The sequence below is a fragment of the Uloborus diversus genome, chromosome 10 (assembly GCF_026930045.1).
Source record: "Uloborus diversus isolate 005 chromosome 10, Udiv.v.3.1, whole genome shotgun sequence".
NCBI lineage: Eukaryota > Metazoa > Arthropoda > Arachnida > Araneae > Uloboridae > Uloborus > Uloborus diversus.
In genome coordinates, this window is record NC_072740.1 from 19,827,389 (window position 1) to 19,846,545 (window position 19,157).

General features: G+C 28.4%; 1 protein-coding gene across 1 annotated transcript in view; it reads right to left on the reverse strand.

Annotated features, from left to right (window-relative positions):
- Positions 1–17,893, reverse strand: part of LOC129231295 (uncharacterized) — an 83,519-nt gene extending 65,626 nt beyond the window's left edge. Inside the window, exon 1 of the mRNA XM_054865583.1 lies at positions 17,692–17,893. Coding sequence (XP_054721558.1) covers positions 17,692–17,893 — 202 coding nt within the window. The remainder of the gene's footprint in view (positions 1–17,691) is intronic.
- Between the last annotated feature and the right edge of the window lie 1,264 nt (positions 17,894–19,157).

The window sequence follows — 19,157 nt, forward strand, 5'->3', positions numbered from 1 at the left end:
ATATATTTTGTGTTCCACCAAATTTAAATGCCTGGTTCAACTGGAAATACATATTCGATTATTGTATGATATTTTATTGAAAATATAATTTACGGAACAATATATTTTCTGTAAGATAATTTAGATACAGGAAATAAAGATCAAAAAGTAAATTTTGAAATAATTAAAAATGAAATTTATTTTGCTGAAACTTTATTAAACTATCTTCTTTAAGAAAACAAATTGTGAAACTAATCTCTTATTAAATATAAGTTCTTTAAAAATATTTCAAATGAAAGAAAAACAAAAGTTGCGAACAAGCTGATAACTTTCAAACCAAAAAGAGTTTCCAGGAAGCCTTAAATAAAACCCGTATTTGTCTTCACGCAAAAGAACAAATACAGATAATTTGAAGTTAAGTGTTCCGCACTTAAACATCAATTAAACATTTAATAAGTAGCATAGATCCTCCTTCTAGTGTTTGGTTAAGTGACGCCAGAAGCCGTAAACCATCAACTTAAGATAATTTATCAGATAAGCTAGAAAATAAGACCTAGCTCTTGAATGATGAATGAGCAGAGTGAAAATATTCGCCAGAAAGATGATAAAGCGTACTATGCATCATATTTGCGCGTCAGAGGCGTGAATGGGGTCTAGCACGCAAATAAGCTAAAATTTCCCACCACGAGTCCTTGATGGATAATTGCGTCTTCAAATATAAGCATATTCCTGGTTTCTTAAACAAGAAGCTATCGCCCGGAGCTACTAGACGGGAGGTAATAAATACACTAAATGTTCATGGGGGAAGTTACGGTGATTTAAAACTAGCTAATAAAGCATCATAAGGTTTGTGATACGCAGGAAATTAGTAATTACGACGATGATATTATAGCACTTAATAAGGGCAATTTGCGATGCTGGAGGAAATATTTGTTACCCGTTAATATCATCAGAGCTTTCGTCCTAAACGTTTCAATATTCTTAATTGTTTTCGGAGAAAAGCTTGATCCTGATCACTCGGTTGGAGTAAATATTCAGTCATTTTTCCGAAAGATTTAATCTAAGTTAGAGAACGATTAAAAACTCTTTTAGCATGCGAATGAGTAGTTACGTTAAATGATGAAAAATAAGCAATCAATCTGTCATTTCCCTGAAAATGCTTCAAATTTTTTTTAAAAAGTAAGTAAATATTATTCATTTTAAATACTATTATAACTATATAATTATTAACTATAAAATAATTGAATACAAACTTAAGAGTAAGTTTTTTGAATTATATAACCAAATATATTTTTTCGTACATCTTGTATTGCATGCTTTCCAAAAATTCAGTTCACTGGAATAAGATAATCTTTTAAAAATAATTTTATTAAAAAAAAAATCTTACGTTTGTTTTAGCAGCACTCATATTGTTTTATGGTTGATTTTATTATACATAATTAATTAGTATAAAATAAAAATGAAAGTAAATAGGTTACAACAGTACATAATAAATCATTTGACGATAGTATTAAATGGGGCACAAGTGTGCTACACAATAAGATCACGTGGAATAGTTTAACATTGAAAGGAGGAAAATGGAACAAGAGTTAAAGTAAAAGTTATTTTTTAACAATTGGTAGAGAAATGGTCGAAACTGCAAAAAACAAGGTTTTATCGAAATTTTATCACCATAATAAACGTTTAGTTTATATTTTATAGGTTCTTTTAAAGACGTAAGAACTGGTGAAACTGATATCAAGGCATCAGTTCTTTCCACATAAGAAACACAAATAATTAAGCATTTAACTTAACCTATTGGCCTCAAAGCTACCATTATTGCTACTTATACAGTATTGCTCATTTGGATAACCATTATTTGTAGTAAAAGTTCTATTAAACAATATCAACTGTTTTAGAAACTAAATTTATCCATAATATCTTGTTAATCTGTATTATAAATACATTTATTTATTATGGTTTCAGAATGCCCTTTCTTTTGTCAAATGTATGTTATAGTAATAAAAATAAAAAACAAAAAATTTTCCTCTTAAATGTATACACTTTTTTTATAAATATTAATAAAATGGACAATTTATGAATAACAAATTAGTATGCACATATGATTTTACTACGTACATATATTTTCTTCTAATCACCTTTACTTTTTTTTTCTTTATAAATATTTTTTAAAAAGTCATAATATTTCCTTTATATGGTAAAAGTTGGCTAATGCTAAAGCTAAACAGCAAAGCTAAAATTTTATTTTAATGGATTTAATTTTCTATTAAGATAATAGTACAATCTTTATTTTTTTTAATCCGAGTATTTCATCAAATAATACGTCATAAGAACTCCTATTTTCAATGATAAACGTGCGAAGATAAGTTTTAGGCGAACCTAAGGTCAGCAAGATTATTTATTAATCAATAGAAACGTCCTTTTTTTTCTTATGAAATGGATTTATTGAGAATAATATTAAGGCAAATTATAGATTAAAAGATTTAATTTTTGTGGGATAATTTTTGAAAAACAAGGTTCCCGTTGACCTAAGTTTATAAACTGTACCGTAAGTAGATTTCAACTAATCAGCAGCATCACACATAGATACATTGATTTTGGGAACTTACTACAATATTTCCTGAACCTTTACACGTGTTATTTTTTATTTTTGAAAAAAAAAAAAACTGTTCATTAATGTTTCTCACTAATGTTTAAATTTTTTTTAGTTTCAAAAAAGGCATTTACTCGTTTTTTGGACTAACTATATACATGAGTTAGCGCACTTTCCAAATGCCTCTAAAACATCTTTAAAAAACCAGAAAAAAATATTTGATAAACCTATTAAAATGCTGATGTTAGCATAAATTGCGTGTACTTGACTTTTGATTGCAGTTTTGCCTTCATAAACAATTTCAATAACCAAGATATCTTAAACCAATCAAAGAAAAATATTATTTTTTCAATGAAATAAACTTCTTTTTATTACATTTTTCTTGGGAAAAAAAACTTTGCATTCAAATATGTCATGAATAAGCTTCATATTGAATCAATATGCTCCTTTCAACAGCTGTCAATATGCTTGAAAAATCAATATTCTTCAATGAAACGTAAGTGCGTAAACGTTGCATGCATTTAAATACCGCATTCATTTTTAATTCCGAAATGTGAAAATACGAGACGCAATCAATAAAAGTTGAATCTTAAAGCAACTAACACCAAAACGTGCGGCTATGTTTAATGCTATTAAACTACTGACTAATGAATGGAAATTAATGATCGCTATAAAATGGCGTTTAATGACGTCACATCCTAGAGATCAAGAACATTTCGTAAGTACTTTCTTAACACTGCCTCTTCGGAAGTTAAAGTGCATTTTGAAAATGTTATGATTGAATACGTAAAATTTGTTAAAATATCTGAATCAGAATTCTCAATTTGAGATAACTAAGAGAAGTCAAAAGTTATTTATCGCGAGTTAATTTTAAATTCTTTTCAGATTTTGCTCATTACGCTGATGGTTATTTAGGTTAGGATTATTTATTTCGATGTATCTGAAAAGATACTTCAAATTAATTAACGATTCCTCAAAGCGTAGCATCTCTGATGGGAATAAGCAGTAAAAAAATTGCAAAGTATTATGAAAAAATGCACTCAGCTGGTTAGGGATTAACAAATTATGATAAATTCTTTTTTCTTTTTTAAGGCTAAAACTAGAAAAAAAGTACGAGTGAAAACATAACATAAAATTTGTACCGTATTAAATGTCTGCAGCATTTTTTGTACTGAAAAATTTCAACGATACACAATTTAAATTTTTGTAATATTAAACTGTACTTAATTAAAGGATTACATTAATTACTATTAAAAAGCATTTTTTACGCTTTACAAATAAGTAAATTAAACCAATAATTACATTTTTGAAGAATGTATGTGTCTGAAATTTGTCTTTTAAAGATGTGTTAAAGCAGAAAAGCTGGTTTCCTCAAGCTATTAATTGCATTTGTTATTTTGTATTTAAGAAATGTTGATAAAGATTTTAAGTTCCATATAAAGTTCAGAAAACATTTCAAACATTCAAACAACTAGCCCAGTTTCCCATTCATAACAAATTTTGAGTTGTGAGATTTCCATTTAATTCAAGCAAATTACAATTTTATAACAAACTGTCGTAATAATAATTCATTTCTGAAAGCCATATTTAACAGCGTTATTCAAGGGTAGTATTTAGAAAGGGACGTTGTAATATGAATGTTCTGAATGAAAAAAAAGCAGTTATAAAAAGAAATACGTTTACACAAATTCGATAAATTGAAGCAAATTAAAAACTAATTACGTAAAAAGTTTCTACCAAATTTAAACAAACAATTACAGTAAATACGTATTGGGTATAAAATTACCTGACAACTATTTTACGAGATCACTGCATTCGACATCTTTTATTTGAATCCACCCCATCAGACTATTTTTCCAAAGTAATGATTTTTTGTGTACAAATGTTTTTAAGAATTCATAAACGTGCAAAAAACTGAATGTAATACATTTTAGTAACATCAGTATTTTTACTGACATACCATAAAATAGAATATTATAATCATGCATGTATTTTGGCCCAAATAGGGGAATAGAAAACAATCAGAAGCATGTTAAGTTCAAATTTATACTTTTCAAAAAAAAAAGTGTTTTTGCAGGATTAAAATTGCTTAACATGGGTGGTAACTTACATCTTATATTTAAATTAATCATTAGGTTTTACTAAAAAACTGCTTTTAAATGAAAATAATTAGAATTTTTTTTTTTTGGTATTTAAGTTTAAACATTTTAGGTTGTTTGTTATTAGTTTTGCAGTTATTGCATTAAAAAAAAGTATAGTGAAAAAAATTTTTTTTTTAAATTTAGGAAACATTTTTGATTTACATAATAAGTATTTATGATTTTAAAATGTTTTTATTAGGTGTTTTTTTGTTAAAAATAATTTAAGGACTATTAAGTAAAGGCTTCGTTATTTTAAACTGAAAATCCACTCCCAGATTTAAAAAAAAAAGAAAATAATAATAATCACACTCACATAGACACACACACTTGAGGTATTTTTCTCTTCGAAAAAATGTAGAATACTTTTGCTTGTAATGTAGATAAAATAACTACTTCTCCTATATTTATGCGCTCTCTATTTCAAGCAGTTAATCTACATAGATGACTTTAGGAATAACTTACAAGTACGTGTCTTAGAGACATAAAATGGCTCTTATACTTAAACGCTCATCGTTATTGTAACTTCCCTAATTGCTATACTTGAAGAAAAAAGAGAATTGTTGAAGAAATATGAAAGCTTCGGGTTACGCTTCATATTTTATTCTCTTAGATTCCGAAATTTACTTTTTACCTTAAAATGAAAGTTTAGAGGAGTTGGATTCTATTTAATAAAAATAAATTGTACATGCATTAAAATGAACAATGTATTTAGTGCAAAATATGTGACAAAAATAAACATTCAGCATAAGTTAAACGTATAGTCATGTTTTTAACGAAATTTAAGTATTTTTACAGCAAAGAATTGTGTTAAATGAAAGAATTATTTATATATATATGTTTTTAAATACTTTCTCTAACGGAATCGTTTCTTTAACTCCAAATCATATGGGTTCCTATACCAGATGAAATATAACAAGAGATTCTTGGGTCAAAATCAAAGTCCGATAAATTGCAATTCATTTATTTAAAGCACCATCATACCCCAACGCTTCAATGAAATATTCAAAGCAGTATTAAAATGCTAATGAATTTTAGACACTCAGCAATTAGATACGGGAAAGCTTACATATGTCATAACAGTCTGTCCACTAATTTTATGAGGCTTTAAATAGATTGATCGCATATTTATATATATGTACGCATGTATATAGTTTGAGGTATTTAATTTGAAATTAAGATTCCCAAAATTAGGACATGATGCATTATGCACTCATTATAATAGTTTTATCTTTGGGAAACATTAATTGCATTCATTAGCGATAATTTTCATTAAATGCCAGATTGGTGGCTTTAATTACTTGGAACAACACTTTATAATTTTGGGGAAAATAATACTTTTATTCAAACCTTGATAAATTTAAATATTTAATGAGAAGACATTATTATGTATGGGAAATATTTTTTTAAGTAAAATTTGTCAATCGAGGGGTTTCTTTGCACATGAGTCTCTACTGAGTAGTCATATTTCATTTAGATACACATTTGTAAAAAAAAAAAATATTTATTTTTTGCTACACTTGAACTAACTCTCACTAACTAATCATTTTCAGTTAAAATATTAATATTTTACTTAGATTACTTGCCAACTATGCCGCTCATATTTGCGATTTGATTTTTTTTTTTGGATAAAAATTTAATCAGTGTCGATATTAAAAGCATAGTCTGCTAAAGTTGCATCATTAAGTTAGAAAAACAATAAGACAAAAATAAAATAAAATGGAGTTACATTAGACGGACAATAAGGTCGAGAATATTGAAATTATAAAAAAAAACTACAGTAATGGAAAAAAGAATTGAACATAGTTCAGGAAAAGCTGTCAATACATGGAACAGCATAAGAAAGAATAAATAAAGACGCCCTAAAAGTGTAAATTTCGTAAGAGTTGATAGTACCTCAACAACTAAACTACTCTCAATTCATTTAACTCTATCCGTAGGTTTAAAAAATGTATCATAAAAACTAAGGTTGTTCCATAAATCTTGAATGTTTTTTATTTATTTCTTACATAGAGAAAAAGAGAAAAAAAATCCGTAAATGACTATTGCTAAAAATCAAATAAAAATCTTCTAGTTCTAAGAGAAACAGCTCATAATTATTTTTTTATTTAGCTTATTTTTGAAATGTTTCAGTTGAGCTACTCTGATTTTCTTTATCTTTGATCGCGAATAATTCATACATTTTCTCGCCATCAATGTAATTAACTGTTGTTTTAGTACTCATTGTTTCCTTTTTAGATAGTCATAAAATATGCGTAGCTTGGTTCATTTGTAGAAGGTCAATGTTGTTAACTGCTTCTTTATGTACATCAAGTTATGACACAAAGAACACGAACATAAAAAATATTTTAAAAAAGAGTGTTGTAAAAGTTTTTGATCATAAAACTAAAAAAGTGCATTGCGAGGCAACTTTGATTTTATTTTATTGAATTATATACTGTAGAAAACCCTAAAAACTTTTGACTATTCTTTTTAGGCAGTTTTTCTAAATATATGTCCTGTTTACACATTAAGTGGCAGTATTGGCAGTCATTGATAAAATATAGTCGCAGAAAATATTTTGCATACTTATTAAGAGAATAGTGTGTCGTCTTACAACAATTTAGTTCTTTTTACTGTTATTAAACTAAAAGTTACTAAAATTGAAATGAGACCGTACATATGCAATATTTAAAAATTAAAAAATAATACATTCTCTTGATTTTAGAACTCGTTAATTCTTTGGAATTGAACTTATCACCATACGTACACCCAAACTTCTGTAAAAAAAAACACGTACTGTAAATTATCTAGATATAAAGATATAAATATAACTATATTTTTTTCATAAAACATCTAATGCTAAAATACAAGCTTATGTGTGCGATAATCTTTTTAAAATTGAAATTTAATCCTATTCACAAGCAGCAACTAAAATGCAATTATGCCTGTGCTAGGAAACCCCAGTTTTATATATGATGCAGTGAGAATTAACGGGATGTAAGTGACAAAATTAAAAATTTGGAGATACTTACACAAATTATAGGTGAACCTCTCCCCTAACTTGGGGCAAGAGATAGTGATAGTGGCCCTGGTAAGTGGTAGACCACTTTTTTAGTGGAAACCAATTTAGAACCACAACGTTTAACGCGTTTTACTCAAAACTTGAAAATTTCCACTCACATTGAAAATGTTACATCCTTTGCTTCTCACTGCCTCATATGTCATAAATTCTTAGGCATTAAAGTGCAACCATGTATATAAGGAAATAGAAATGAAAGTTTTATTGAGTGAACAAATTGCCACACTGGAGTAGATCAGCTTAGTTATTTTTAATCAAAAATAATGTTTAACGGATAGTGATTGAACAACTTTGCAATTTCAAGAGTGGTTGAAATATAATACATGGAGAAGAAATAAAAAAAAATACAATCAAAAAGGTACACCAGCTGTGTTAAAAATAGTTGATGAAGTATTGTACACAAACGAGTTTGAAAAGCAAATTAATACTAATGAATTGGAAAATTAAACTTATAAAATGAGAAACGAAATTATATTAGTTAACTCCAACATATAAAGATTCCAAAATTGTGAAAAAAAATCCAATATATTTTTTTTTATAAAGAACTGTAACACGAAAAAACCGCACAGAACGAAAAGAAAGAACCAGCACTTGTTTGCGAATCTCGGAGATGTGAAACCTCTCACGATTGGTTGCCATGGGGATTTTAATTGACGGCGCTAATTAACTTCTTCACAAAAGTTGATAATGAAGAAATTACGAACCGATAAAAATGAAGAACTTTGCCCATGTAGAGAACGGAGGTTAAAATACTAAATTGTCCATACATAGATGCTTCACATGAATGAAATCTCCGAAGCTTTCAAAGTATTGAATAGAAGATATTGTTTTTTTATTGCAAGATTCGGACATTGAAAGAACTCGATTGCAATTAGAAATCGTGCGTCAAATCTTTTGGGTATGGAATGTTGCACAGCCTAAACAAAACAAGCTATCACCACCCGACTGAAATATTTTTTTAGAAATGTTATTAATTATTTCTGTGTTGTTCAACACGTCATAAGTTTTTACAAACACTATCGTAATGCATTTTTTTTTGAAAAACGATAATATTGTGCTATTTTCTATTATCATATTATCTATGATGCTTTAAAAAAGGCTTAAAAATAAAAGTGGCAGGGTCTTTCAAATAGGGTTTTTTAAACTGAAAATAATTACTGTTGAGTCGGCTGTAGCAATAGCAATAGTTTTTGCTGCGTTCTTAAATGTGGTTTCCTTTAATTGAAAAATTTCTGCATTAGTAATATTACTAACAAGAATTTCGACTGTCTGTTAACAAACTATGTATTTTTCGAATTAATAACAGGTAACGTTTTCTTCAGTCGTAGTACTAAAAAGAGTTTTAACTACATTTTATTGTAGTTCTGAAGAGGTTTCCTGTGTCTTTGGAATACATTTCCTTAAAATTGAAAAACAATTGCATTTACTTGGACATGAATTCTATCGATGTAATAAGGTGTGAATTTTATATGTGTAAGTGAATATGTACTATTACATTCCTTTACTTCATGCTATGGTTTTTTTATATGTATAAACTGTTGTTGAATAAATCGAATCATTTTTTATTTTACAAAGTACTCACTTATTCGTCAGCAAATGTTTAATATAACTAGCTTAACTGTTTCCATCAAAACGACAAAAAAAAAAAAAAAAAAAAAACTTTGCTCTCCAACCAATTATTTCATTTCTAACCCCCCCCCCCCACCCCCACCCCCACTCCGACCCACGCCTTTTTCCGTAAACTTTTGTTAATATCCTATGGGTGTAATTTTAGTTTTTACTAATTGGACGATCAGTTATCGTGTCATTATAAACGATTTAACTTGCTAAAACCTAATAGAAACAAAAACTCTGGCAAAAGAGTTTATTTCAAATGAAATTTGCTACAACCACTTTAGTAGAACTAATGGAGTCATCCTAACTCACCTGGCTTATACCTGAAAAGTTAAGGAAACTTCACGACGTTTTTTGACCGGAAATAAAACCGTTTTCTTAACCCTATCCCAGGCGGCGTTTGAACTACACCTAGGAGCGAAAAAAATCTTTCACTCCTTTCCCAAGAGTTCAACGCACAGAACGGGAAGTTAGTTTCATGTCATCAGCCTTTCAGTACGGCAGCTGCCAGATCTGCAGGAACAAACTAAAGGCTTGTACCGTAAGCGGTACAGAAAAAGTTCTGAGCGGAGGAAAAAAAACGGGGAAAGGGTAAAAAAAATTGGCATGGAGAAGCAGCGTGAAAGGGGTAACCGTTCAGTGACCTAAGCTAGCACGACCTGGAATAATAGCGTGTAGCAGTACTGAAGTGGTTAAAAAAATAGACGAAAGAAAATGCCACCGAACTTTTTCAATGAGTCCCCCCATCTTTTTTTAACACCTGTGAGAGATGTTAGAGGTAGAAGACCCCTAGTCGCAGAAATTGCTGTTTGTAGAATAATGGCAGTAATCATGGAAAAAATTATGCGGTTTTTTTTTATAGTTGAGAACCTAAGATCAGGACAAGGAAGATAAAAATAAAAAATATATTTTTTTACAAAAGCAAATCGTAGCTAAAAGACACGTTTTATTTTAGATAGAGGGTTAAATGAATAGTTTTAGTATCATTAGAGTCAAAAAAAGTTTTTTTTTTTTTTTTTAATGTTCTGTACAATTACTAAAAATTAACTTTTTAATATTTGACCTAATAACGTATAAACTAACAACATTTACCATAAACAATTTACAATTAGTTAAAGCAGGATTTCTTTTCGATTTCAAAAATAGTTTTAACTTTGGTTGTAAAAAAATACATTTTTGAAGCAATTCATAGTAATAGTAAAGTAAATTTCAAATCTTGAACCTTTTCAAGATACGAGTTGTTTTAATGCTATAAATCTTATCAATAATTTGCACCAGAATACGGAAAACAGGTTGAATATTTAAAACAATTGAGCCGAAGATTCAATCTCATAAAAAAATTTTTTTATATTTTATCAATTACTCGTTTAATGAATAATAACAGAGTTTTAAAAGTATGCATCAAAATATACAATGTACATTAAAACTCAAAAAAAAAAAAAAAAAAAAAAGCTAAAAAATCGAAATGTATTAAAATTCTTCACACGTGAACTTAAAACAGACATAATCTCATATTACGAAAATCAGTTTATTTTTAAAACTTTCTTTTATCAGAGGAAAATGATAGTTCAAAGAGATTTAATAGCAGAAGTTTAAATCAAAGAGCTTCACAAAGTAAAAAAATTGAATGAAGCGAAAAAACAGTGAGCTCAATCTTTTACTGAACCACAAAGGGGGAAAAAAACGAGAACTAGAAAATTTTGGAAAGGGGCCAGATTGCTGAAATGAAGACAATATCTCTGAAACTCCATTTTTTTCTCATTTTTCTTAATTGGTGACTATTATCCATTGGAGAAGTCAATTGCTTTTTTTTTTTCTTTTTCTTATTTTAACCCTTTCCTTACTAATGATACCATATGCGTTTGAATGTAATTTCATCACTGCCAAAGTCTTATCAGAATATATTAAAGACTTTGCAGGAAATCATAAATTCGTTCTGAAAAAGAGAACGTATATAAGGATCACTGATACTAATTTCATTTTTTTCTTTTACAAAAAATAAAGTTTAGCTGTGCTCTGTGTGATGTAGACTTTTTAAAAGAGTTTATGTATTTGTTTTAGGGTATTTAACTATGTATTCAGTTTCATCCACTACATTTTAATGGCACAGGATTAATTATTCTATTTCCATTTTAAATTTCTTCACTACCGTACCTCATTCATTACAAATAAAGCACAAACAAATAAATCATTTAAATATTTTAAAAGTATAATTATGTATTTACTTTTATTTGACAAGTATTAACTTTTTATTAAATTTTATAAATATTTGGTATGATTTTTTGCATTATTTTCTCTTTCTCCCATTTTTTAATACTAAAAAAAAAAAAAAAAAAAAAAAAAAAAAAAAAAAAAAAAAAAAAACCCTGTAACGTTGTATTGTTTGAATGGTATGTACAGATCTTTATTTATAGAAATACAAGAAATAAGTATTCCACAAGAAAATTGGTCACAGCACAGCGACAGAACACTTGTTGTTAATGAAACACATATGTATCATTATTGTAAAACATATTATTACCAGTCACTACAAAAAATAAATAAATAAATAAATAAAAGTAAAGCTTTTGAGATAAATATGTACTGATAGTTTATATCTTGGGAAGTGTATAATTGTCAAATAAACATACGAGAACACTTATATTTTAACGCACATTTTGTAATTATTTGGCATTTGTACTGAACTGTTAAGAAATTAAATTTAAACTTTGAGCTCGAAATTTACTTGTTTGTTAAAAAGAATATTTTTGTTAAAAACATGTAGGTATAAGGTAGTAATTTAGAAAGGACAGTTATATATAGTTATGCACGCTGAAATATTTCTCATATATGAACTAAAAGTCATTTTGGCCATTTATACTGATTAGTAACGGCTAAAAATTAAAAATAAATATTAAAAAAAATAATAAGTCATTTCTCAGCATTTACGCAATGCACAATAAATATTTAAATATAGAGATCTATTGTAAATATGCTTAAAAAATCCGTGTATATGCTAACAATAAGACCGTTTAACAATACACAAAACGCAAATTTATAAGAGTGCTTCGTCCATGCAATGCTCAGAAATAATTACCATGCAATATTTTTTAAAACGTTTTACTTCAAATCAATTATATATTTTTAGATCACGATAAAAATGCATACACAATTCGTAACGAACATATTATTGTGATTCGTTTTTCAAATGATTCCTAAAACCTTATTTTATTTTCATTTGATTTTAATAAATTTCTTTATTTATGCATTTTATTTATTTTTTATATTATTATTATTCTTACTATTTTGCTCAATGAAAATGGCGCTTTTTTTTTGAATTGGGTTTCGGAAGGTTTGATTATCACATATCTCGAAGCATAAAATACAGGGTGTGCGAAAAGTCCTTGACACACTTTAATAATTCGTAGAAAAGCAACAATATGTCGTGCGTATGTGCAGTTAGCGCTATAGTACTTCACAGGATCAAGAAGTTTTTATGACATCCCGAAAAAAGATAGAAAAGGAAAGAAAACTGAGAAAGGAAAAGTGTGCTTTTAAGTAATCGCTGTATCGTCACAGTATGAAAAACAAACGTCATGTCTAGTGTTTAGTTATTTTATTATGGCTTTCACTACCTAATTTCAAAGTGTGTACCATTTGTGGACGTGGGATGAACTTGATGTAGTTCGAGCAACACATTGAACTCTGGTAATGCTTTCTTTTTATTAAGATGATTAAACGCCTCACATGCCGTTTGTTTTTTCTTACTGTGACGATACTGCGGTTGGTTATAATTACACTTATTTCGTTTTCTTTTTTTCCTCTTTCTTTTTTTTACGATGCCATAAAAAAAACTTTTGAGCTTATAAAATATTATGGCATAAACCGCATATTCATACAACAGTTTGTTGCTTTTCTATGATTTTTTAAAGTATGTCAAGGACTTTCCGGACATAATGAAAATTTTGAGAGATAATTTTCTTGTTCTAAATTGTCAAGGAAAGTGATTCATTAGAATTTTGGAGATGTAATACTGAACAATGGAAGAACTTCGTAGTAGCTTTACTCTGATAAACCTTTTTCCCGCATTTAATTACATATCTAGGTCATTTATGTGTCACAAGCATGAAAAACTATTCATAAAATGGTAAATTAAATCTATGTGATCGTCGTATGTTTATGTATGATTTAAATCAAGTTTCAAATATATTTGAAATTATGAGATTTATAAAAAAAAAGAAGACCAATGCATATATTAATTTTATAGCTTATAAAAATGTAAACTATATGATTAATTTATTATGTAAATAACATCACTTATAGTTGTAAAATTCATCAATTCTATCAAAAAAAAAAAAAAAAAAAAATCTAAAAAGATCGAAGAATATGGGTAAAAACAAAAAAGCAGTCCGTAAATTTGTCCATTAAAGCTATTAACATGTTTAGGAGCGTTTACGGAATCATTTAAGCACACACATCAACAGTACTTTTTTATTTTGATGAACGAGTGCAAATACGGATTAAAAAGAAGAAAAAACTGTTTACTACTTTAACGGATTTAACATACTTTTAAAAAAAATCTATTAGCGTTTCCCTGAATTTTACCACACAAGTGAAACAGACGTAAGCGTTGTGTTCAATATTGCGAAAATGGAAAAGAAAATGCAATAAAGGTAAGAGCCAAACATAATTATTAATTGTTTTTTGTTAATTCCTAAGTGATAAAAATTAAATTTATAAATAAAATGTACATGCGGGTTAAAACATTTCATGATATCTAAACCGTTACAAATAAGGAAGGGATAATTTCAGGGTTTTTTTATATTTGAAAGCGCTGGGTAAACAAAGATTAAACACATGCAAGAAATAAATTCATACATTCTTTCATGAGGAAGGCAAGTTTGAATGACTTATATTTTACTTAAATAAGTATCTGAGACTTTTGACATAAAGCAAAAGAACTGTTTTCAATTAATAACTGAACCATTTGGCTAATATACTGTTTGAAATAATTTTTTTTAATTTATTTTTCAGAGTTAAAATAATAGAATCAATAATTTTCGAAAATATGTAAATGTGAAAGAGTATACATAAATTGTAACTATTAATTAGTAACTTACGATTTGCATAGATTAATATGTACGACCTTTTTTTGGGGGGGGGGGAGAGGCTGTACGTCTTGATGCACTTTCAATACGTTAAGATTATTTTTTAATACATAATTCCTACTAACATTATATTTCAGCACATGCAAGTTATTTTTCAGTATAGTTTTAAACTATGTGTTTTTAAAAATGTTATTACAGGAATTTGATATGCAACAGTCACACTCCAAGTGAGGGTTACGAGTTTAGGCTTAATAACATAGTAATCAAGGATTTGAGTACAGATGCCGTGTTGCGTAGTATACTTGATTATAGCAATGTATATATATTTCATCTGCAAATTTCGTATACATTAGAAGAATACTACATTATCCCATTTAAACAGAAAAAAAAGTTATTTTTTGTTCTACATACGAGATGTTCTTAATTGTAAATTTCTTTTACTTCATGTGTATGATCATTACGAAAATTCTTTCAGCAAAATACGTTAATAGTAACTCCAATTTCTAACCTGCATAAGTATCACCACTTTATAAGCTGTAGGGAAGGCACGGATAGCGAAGTTTTATGCGGCAGCTGCGCATCCCCTTCGAATATGAATTAATTAAAAATGTAATCAAAAATATTCAATTTGCATATTTCATCTCAAGGTAACTTAAAGATACATTTTGTAATTTTTCAGCTCATTTTGAAACAAGTTAAGTAGATTCAAATGTGAAGTCTTTGGAAAAAATGCCTTGAAAATAAATATTTGCACTACAATAGCTCTTTAATGCAAGCAATTTCCCATATACTTTTATACAGAACAGACGGTTTATAGACGAATAAAGTCAAATTTTCATAATGAAGATGAAAATATTCATGAAATGCTCAAATGTATTGAAATATTGAAAAAATTAACAGCTATTTAGCAACTGTAAGCGTTATATTTTTCCTTGTATTTTTTACCTGCTGCCTTACTTTTAAAAATGTAGTTTATAGTATTAAAAACACTTTTAAACAAGAGCTCAAAAAGATTTTTGTAACAAAATATATAAAAAAATTTCTTTTAAATACAAGAAAATGAGTACAACAATGGAAGCATCTTGGCATAACAGTACAATAATAGTGCATATTAAGAGCTCTGTCATTTAAAGAAAATATGGATAGATCAGTCCGTTACTAATTTCACTAATTTACACGTATTACATAATTTATATAATTTTGAATTCTTTGTGCTGCATTAGTTGTGTATACCGAATTGTTTCTGAATTTAATTTTTCAAAAAGTATGTAACTGTAGCCGACTCATTAAACGTTGAAATTTCCTTCATATTTAAATTGCCTATAGTTGGAAAAAAAGATGAAACTATCTTTTTAAACAAGATACCAATATGTATGACGTATTCGCAGTTTAAACCTAAACAGCAAGAACATCACCAACACCTTTGCTAATTATGGGCTGAATGAAAAATGAAAAAAATAAAAAAAATAATTATTGATTCAGAAAAAAAAATTAAAGAACGTGTTGAAACACTCAATTTTTCCTTTAAAAAAATATTTTTTAAATGAAAAACCATTGTTTTCGACCTAACTAGATAACATTTTTAGAAAATGTACCGAATATAAAGAGAGAGAATTAAAAATAACGTTTGTTTCTGAAAATGTTTCTGGTTCTGAAAAGTTTTTGCAATCAAGAATGAGTTTTGATAGGAACATTATTTCACTTGTTCATTTCACTCTTTTTAGTTTCTAAAACTGATCTCAATCTCGTATGCACAATGTGCGTTTGGAAAATATTTGAAAAACCAGAGAAAATGATGTCACATGCATCTACAAATCCGCAAACGAAAGCAATATTTTTCCAAACGGCAAGCAATAAATACTCATACACAAGAACACGTCAATAGCATGCAGAGAAAAAAAAAGCATAACGCGGTTTTTATAAATAAAATTCCTCTATTTTTAGTCGTTTGTTTTTATAGTTAGGTAGGGGTCCATTGAAAACAAAAAAATAAGATAATTGTTAAAATAATGATAATTTGTATGATCGTTTTGTCTGTAACAATTTAGGGCCAAAATGTATCAGAATACTAATATTTGGACAGTGGCAGTTTTGGCTCTTCATTTTCGATGGCTCTTCATTTAAAAATCTAATTATCGAAACACCTTACCTTAAATATCTCGCAATAACAAAAATGGAATTTTCCCAATTTCAAAATAACTGATTCAAATGTCATTGAAAGATGTTTTAATCTTAATTGAAACAGAGATATCAATTGTGAATCCTATTTTGCGAAGATAACAGGTTTTTTTGCATTGGTACTCATATAAAAAAACGTCAAAAAAATTATTAAAAAAATGAACGGAAAGCATATTTCCATTCATAAAAACTGTCCTGTACGTTCCAACCAATACCTTCCATGCTCGCAGAAAGGATAAAATTCCAACATTCCGCTTATATATATATATATATATATATATATATATATATATATATATATATATATATATATATATATATATATATATATATATTTCAACTTAGTTTTTGTGTTTTTTCCCCTTTTTCTCGACACAAAATTTTTATAATTAAAATTTTAATTGGTCTTCATTTGTCCTGCAACCAAAATGAAAATAATGACTTTCTGAGGATTCGTGACGATAGTTTGTGAAAGAGAACAGAAATGAAAGAGCCCACCCTGAAAATAACTTCAAGCAGCGAACTTGTTGATATATTAATCAATGTAGTGTCAAAACGTGACATAGTTATAAAAGTTACTCGTTAAAGGTTATGTATGGACTTAATGCGTTATCTAAAATAATCAACGTGATAAAGCACCTTTAAAATAATATAGACAGTCCACATCTGCAGAGGTCTTAGTTTTAAAACAACATTTCTATTTATAATTTAATTTTTTATTGTGAAAAAGTATAAAAGGATATGCTATTAAATAAACATTTTTTGGCATAACTGTCAACCAATGTTGTTTATTCCCTTTCTATTATTTCAGCAGTGTCTCATAACCTTTTAAGTTATTATGGTGCTTTAAGACATTGGAATATCTAACGGCAAATCTCAATCCCCAGTTATAATTTAATATCATAAGACGCAACAACAGATCATGCAGCAATTTGCAACAGGTTTTAAAGCAGTTTTAAGTCGAGCACAGGCAAGAAGTACAGCCGCCATCATGCAACTTCCAAGCTAAAACTGCTTTATCATGCAATGACAAACACTTACTTGTACCATTAGTATTTCTTGAGAGAATCCTATTCGTGGTAGAATTTCCAACAGGAGAAGCAGATGGAGGTTGAAGACCACTAGGTCCAGGGCTTGGCCCATGACCAGGCGATCGGCCCGGCCCTGGGCCAGATCCACAATCGGCTGCTACTGCTACTGGTACAGGACAAGCACTTATGAACTCCCGAACTGGCTGGTCCATAGACAAAATAATGTTTTTCTGGAAAAAGAATAACACTATTACTTACCTTCCTGCTGAAAAATAAAATTTTATTTTTTTTAACTGGTCTATTTCCTGCCTGGTGCTCGATTTCTTCTGTAAATTCATATCACCGTACTTTATTTATTTCGGATTAAATCTCTAACGTAAGAAATATTACTTTAAAAACACTTAACTGCACTTTGGTGGGATTCATACTATTTTCTTTTAATGCACAAGTTTACGTACTCTTTAAAACTGGGGTTGAGAAATGCACTTAAATACGTGGTGAAATTTTAATACATTTTTGCTTTGCTCTTAATTTTCATATGATTAGCAGGAAGATGCGAAATGACCCAATGGGAAGTGGCTTTAAAACGGCATAAAAATGGTTTTCTAAAAATAAATTTAATTTTTCCATGCTTATGGAACATTAAAGATTTTTCATGCACAAAAGAGTATGTCAAGATGAGATATTCCTAATTGTGTTTAAGTCCTTGCATTTTTATGCGAAAAGACAGTGTAATTGAAATCTTCGTGACCATCGTGTTCATTTTTCAGTGAGATCTGAACCACTGTGGTGCGTTTCTAAGAAGTGCCACACCAATCAATAATATCCTTGCCTAATCCCGGGCCCAGGTTCTAGACGTTTTGTGTCACATACTTCAAATAATCCCCCCTTCCCCAATAACAAATAAGAGGTTTTCTACAAATTTACATGAAAAAAGCTTGGGAATATTATTTTGACGTTTATATTTTAAATAACTTAAAACTGCAGTATAAGATTACAAAAAGGCTTCTCAATTTTCTATTTTTTTTGTATAAGCATAACACAATGAAGACATAAAGGTTTCTTTTAAAAGTTAAAAATGTTTCATAAGTTTTGTATATAACTTGCAGTATTCAATAGCAGCCCGGGGCAATTATTTTCGTGAAATTACATTAGAGTTGACTATCTGCGAATAAAGCCAAAATGTAAAATGCTGGAAGTAATATGATCATTTTTCCAACTTATTGTTAAATGTGCTTGAGGAAGCGGTAATAATATTTCTTTGGCACACTTTTCCTTGTTATATACCAAGGTACTTACATAAAACACCTGCGTTAAATCGTGGAAATTCTAAAGCAAACAACTCGTATGTCGATTTTCTATTCTTCTCAAAAATAAATATAAATAAATAAATATTTAAAAAAAAGAAAAACAGGAGAAAAATATTCCATCTCTCTTTTTTAATTTATGGCAACAAAACGAGATAATTCAAAACAG